At 34.4% G+C, this 6189-nt stretch overlaps 1 protein-coding gene across 1 annotated transcript; it reads left to right on the top strand.

Moving 5' to 3' along the window:
• Window positions 1-3842: 3842 nt before the first annotated feature.
• Window positions 3843-4796, top strand: LOC132028079 (olfactory receptor 2G2-like). The gene has a single exon (XM_059416728.1). The coding sequence runs from the start codon at window positions 3843-3845 to the stop codon at window positions 4794-4796; it is 954 nt and encodes a 317-aa protein (XP_059272711.1).
• Window positions 4797-6189: the final 1393 nt, after the last annotated feature.

Raw genomic sequence — 6189 nt, 5'->3', positions numbered from 1 at the left:
GACTTATTTTTATTAGCATAATACACTTTAGCTCCATACATGTTGTTGAAAATGACAAAATTTCATTCTTTTCGATAGCTGAGTAATAGTCCATTGTATGTATCTACCACATCTTCTCTCTTTTTTTAAGATTTTATTTATTTATTTGACAGACAGAGATTGCAAGTAGGCAGAGAGGCAGGCAGAGAGAGGAAGGGAAGCAAGCTCCCTACTGAGCAGGAAGCCCGATGCGGGGCTTGATCCCAAGATCCTGGGGTCATGACCTGAACTGAAGGCAGAGGCTTTAACCCACTGAGCCACCCAGGCACCCCCACATCTTCTTTATCCATTCATCAGTCTATGGATGTTTGGGTACTTTCCATAGTTTGACTATTGTTGACAATGCTGCTATAAACATCAGGACACATGTCCCTTCAAACCAGTATTTTTGTATCCATTGGATAAATACTTGGTAGTACAATTGCTGGGCCATAGAGTAGCTCTATTTTTAACATCTTGAGGAACCTCCAACCTGTTTCCAGAGGGCTACACCAGTTTGCATTCCCACTAACAGTATAAGGGGATTTTCCTTTCTCTGCATCTTTGCCAACACCTGTGGTTTCCTATGTTGTTGATTTTAGCAATTCTAACATAGCCATGTTTAAATAGATGGCAGAATAACATGTGTTTGAGGCAGCTCCAAGGTGGAGGAAGATTGGTAAGGCCTGCTTATTCATTCATTTGGTAATGGTATCTCTAGTAACTCTACTATTGACTAGAGATGTGTTAGTCTCTTTAGGGAAAATAAAATAGGTATGAAATGGTGAATGTAATTTAGATGAATTGCTGACTAATTTGGGGGAGACTACTTTGTGCTGAGCCATCTAAGGATTGGGTGCTACAAAATTACATTTTATATGACCCTTGGCCTCATGACTCTCAGAAGCTGTTGTAAACAGATACATACACAACTTAGTCATGTAAGCAAATAGAGAAGATGTTTTATATTATCTAGTCATGTGCAAAAAAAAAAAAAATTACCCCATTAGCTAGTTTCCCATTCAAATAAGGACAAAGGCTTTGGAGTATAGTATTAAAGTATGATACTGAGGAAGATTTCATTGGTAGCAGCAATGTAAGAGAAGGACTCACATTTTTATGATGAAATCATAATTACTAGCTTGCTAAGTATCATTATTTTATAAATTGGATACAGTGCCATCATTGGAAATAAAATAGCCCCTTAATTAATTGTTTCCAAAACAAGAGCCACATTTTGCATTCACACTTTGAGCTGATGACTAAAGTACACATGATTTCAGGAAAAAGAAATCTAAAGCCATATGGATAGGATTTCACTTCCTAAAAATTGATAATAGAGCCTGGATTATCCTGAGTCTCTGAAAAAAGGAGCAGGCAAAACAAACAAACAGAAAAAAAACAACCACCACGACCACCACCACCACCAACAAAAAACCCCTAAGAAATAAACATAATGAGAAGGAAGAAGAAAGGTAGTGTGGAGAATTAACTGGAGGAAGAAATAGACTTGTTAAGTGTATACAATACACTATATATATATATATATATATATATATATATAATACACTGTATATAATACACTATATATAAAATACACTATAATATTATATACTATATTATATATATTACATAGTGTATATAATACATATTTAATATATAATAATATATACACATATATAATACATGATAATATATACTATATATTATATACACTATATAGTGTATATAATACACTTGTTAAGTATATGTGTGCCTTTGACTGGGTCACATAAGCTCTCAGGACTTGATTTTTATAGTAATGCCATTTGAAAAATGTAATGACCATTACATCTGCTATATTTTTAAAAATATAAATTTATAAATGGCTTCCACTATTTTGGGTGATGAAAATGGTTTTATTTCCTCTTGATTGAAATTTGCTTGAAACAAGCCTGTTTTTTCCTTCTATTGAAATTAGTTGTATTTCCCATCTTTCTGTTAACTAGAAAGATGTTAATATAAAGAGGTAAATTTGATTGGATGGAAATGATGGTCTAATTTATTTCCTGCAATAGATAATATTGCTTCCCTCAAGACACACAGAGTTTTATTGACATATAACTGATACACAAAAATCTTCGCATATTTGAAGTGTAGAGTTGATGAATCTGGACATATATATGAACTATTCCCACAATCAAGGTAATAAATTACCTGCAAAAGTTTTCTAGTTTACTTGTGTCCATGTGTGTGTGTGTGTGTGTGTGGTAAAAATACTTAACATAATTTGCCCACTTAACACATTTTAATTGCATAATTAAATTTAATTGCATAACTGTATTGTTAAATTCAAGCAATATGCTGGACAGTAGTTTTCTAGAATTTATTCATTTGTATGACTGTAACTTTATAACCATTGAACAACTTCCTATTTTTCTCTCCTCCCATCCTCTGGCCACCACACCATTTTATTTTTTATTTCTGTAGATTTAACTGTTTTATATACCTCACATAAGAGGAGTATTTTTCCTTCTGTGTCTGACTTATTTCACTTGGCATAATGCCCTGAAAGTTTATCCATGTTACGCATTGCAGGATTTCTTTTTTTAAAACTGAATAACATTACATTAATATCAAATGATATAATATTCATTAAGAGTGAGTAATAAATACCATATCTATTCACCCATAGATGGACACTTAAGTTGGCTGTTGTAAATAATGTTGTAATAAACACAAAAATAAAGACATTTCTTTGAGATCCTGATCTCAGCTCTTTTGGGTATATACCAGAAATGGGACTGTTAGGTCCTATGGAAGTTTTGTTTTTAATTTTTGAGAAACGTTGATTCTGTTTTTCATAATGACTACCGTTTTACACCCCCACCAACACCATATAAGGATTCTAATTTCTCCAAAACCTTGTCAACATTCCCTGTCTTTTTTGCTAACATCCATATTTTCAGGTATGATGTGATATTGTATTTCTCATTGCATTATCTTGATGATGACAATGCCAAGCACTTTTTCCTATACCTATTCAATATCTCTATGTCTCATTTGGAGAAATATCCATTCAAGACTTTGCCTACTTTTTTATTAAGTTTTTATTAATTTATCTATTTATTTATTTTGCTATTGTTTCATTTGTGATTCTTACATATTTTGGATATTAACTCATTATTGGATATTTGTTTTACAAATATTTTCTTCCATTTCCTAGATATTCCTTTTGTTATCTGTGATTTTGGTGTCATATCTATAAAGATATTGTCAAGACCAATGTCATAACGCTTTTCCTTTATGTTTCTCCTAAAAGTTTATGTTTTAGATCTTACATTTAAGTTTTCAATACATTTGGAGTTGATTAATGGTGCGTATAGTGTAAGCTAGACATCCAACTTCATTATTTTGTATGTGGATATTTAGCTTTCCCAGCACCATTTATTGAAAAGACTATCTTTTTCCCATTATGTATCCCTGGTAACTTTGTTGACAATCCAGTGGTTGTATATAAATGGGTTCTATCCGGGCCTTCATTTTACTCCACTGATATATACATCTACATTTATGCCTGTACCATAGGTTCTAATTATTGTAGCTTGATTATTATGTTTTTACATATGTCTGCTCTTCTCTATTTTAGAAAGCATCAGAGGAGAAGATGCATATTTATTTACAATGCACATAGTAGGAAAAAAGATCTAAGCTACTAGATGTAAGGACATAGCTTTTAAGAACTTAACATAGAATACTTTTGGGGGAAGTATACTGTCTCATTTGACCTTATATAATATGTCATCTTTCTCAACTGTAGCAGTCTTTGGGAACACACTTTGCATATGGGGATGATGAGGAGTACCAATGAGACCAGACTAACAGGTTTCGTCCTCTTGGGGTTTTCTGATTATCCCCAGTTACAGAAGGTTCTATTTGTGGTCATTTTGATCTTGTATTTATTAACCATTTTTGGGAATACCACCATCATTCTGTTATCTCGTCTGGAATCCAAGCTTCATACGCCAATGTATTTTTTCCTTTCTCATCTCTCCTTTTTGGATATATGTTTTACAAGCAGTGTTATTCCTCAGCTCTTGGTAAACTTGTGGGATCCTATGAAAAACATCACCTATGGTGGCTGTGTGGTTCAGCTCTATGTCTCTCTTGCCCTGGGATCTACAGAATGTGTCCTCCTAGCTGTGATGTCCTATGATCGCTACATTGCCATCTGCCGTCCCCTCCACTACACTGTCATAATGCATCATCATCTTTGTATGGCTTTGGCATCTTTGGCATGGCTCAGTGGGGTGGTCACTACTCTAGTACAGCCCACTCTCACCTTGCAGCTACCTTTCTGTGGACATCATCAAGTGGATCATTTTATCTGTGAGGTCCCTGTACTCATCAAGTTGGCTTGTGTGGACACCACTTTCAATGAGGCTGAGCTCTTTGTAGCTAGCATTATCTTCCTTATAGTACCTGTTTCCATCATCCTGGTTTCCTATGGCTATATTACCCAAGCAGTTTTGAGGATTAAGTCAGCTTCGGGAAGAAAGAAAGCATTTGGGACCTGCTCCTCCCACCTGATGGTTGTCATAATCTTCTATGGAACCATCATCTTCATGTATCTGCAGCCAGCCAAGAGTAGATCCAAGGACCAGGGAAAGTTTGTTTCCCTCTTTTACACCGTGGTGACCCCCATGCTCAACCCCCTTATCTATACTTTGAGAAATAAAGAGGTTAAGTGGGCACTAAGGAAAGTTCTAGGAAAGATTCTGGGAATAAAGTTTACATGATTATTTTAAAAAAAAAAAAGGTTTTTTAAAAAGCATGACCATGATAAACATCTCTTTGTGTGTGGTAAAAACAAAATTAAACTTTTTTTTAAACATTAAACTTTTTAGTAAAAGCCTATTTGAGTCATTTTCTCCCATTTTCTTTTGGATAATTATTTATACACCATTATATAATATACTGTGGAATATATGTGTCTAGTACCAACTTTGTATCAATAGCAACAAAAAATATCAAAAAAGTCACTATTTCAATCTATTCTTAAATATCTTTCCTCCTGAAATATATCATCTATGAAACCCCTCTGAAATTGTTGTTTTCCCATGTTGAGAAAAAAAAAATTGAGGAATGTTTTAAACTAGTCATTTCTTTTTTCTTTATTTGTGAAAAACATTTTTAGTCTCTCAGCTTTCCTGTATCTCTAGTTGAACCAGTGTCTTCCCTTTTCCAAAGTTGCACCAACAATGGAAGAAATTGAGGCAAACTGTTATGAGGCAGAAATTTTATTTCCTCCAACACTCTATCCTCTTAGAATGTGATATCAATGTGTAGAAGAGCATAATCGACATGGAACAAAAACCATACATTCAGGTAGAGGATAAAGTAGAAAGAATCAACCTGGTTCTATTATTTTGTAGTTGAGCCAATAAAAGCAGTTCTAAGTGACTGACAAAAGTAGTTGAGCTAATATACCAGTTCTGACTAAATGACTGACTAAGTGATTGACAAACCACATTTCTTTGCTTTTTTAATGTTTTATTTTTTTATAAGCATATAATGTATTATTAGCCCCAGGAGTACAGGTCTATGAATCACCAGGTTTACACACTTCACAGCACTCACCATAGCACATACTCTCCCCAATGTCCACAACCTCACTCACCTCTCCCTCCCTCTCCCCCCAGCAACCCTCAGTTTGCTTTGTGAGATTAAGAGCATGGTTTGTCTCCCTCCCAATCCCATCTTGTTTCAATTATTTTTTTCCTACCTCCAAGCCCCCCACATTGCATCTCCACTAAGAATAATACCCTCTAGTTCCATCCATGTCATCACAAATGGCAGGATTTCATTTCTTTTAATGGCTGCATAGTATTCCATTGTATATATACCCCACATCTTCTTTATCCATTCATCTGGTGATGGACATCTGGGTTCTTTCCATAGTTTGGCTATTGTTGACATTGCTGTTAAAACATTCAGGTACACGTGCCCCTTTGGATCACTATGACAAACCACATTTCTTTTCTGGAAATGACTAACAGTGATGTCTGATTCATAAGAAAAAGCTTAGCTATATAATACTCTAGGGCTTGCAAATACATATAAATAAAAAACATTCACTATTGTTAGGTAACTCTACATTTCTATATTTAAACACATTTTCTTAACTTGGAG

Source organism: Mustela nigripes, chromosome 12, assembly GCF_022355385.1.
Source record: "Mustela nigripes isolate SB6536 chromosome 12, MUSNIG.SB6536, whole genome shotgun sequence".
Taxonomy (NCBI): domain Eukaryota; kingdom Metazoa; phylum Chordata; class Mammalia; order Carnivora; family Mustelidae; genus Mustela; species Mustela nigripes.
The sequence above is the reverse complement of the archived record's forward strand: the minus strand, read 5'-3'. Positions and strand labels throughout refer to the sequence as shown.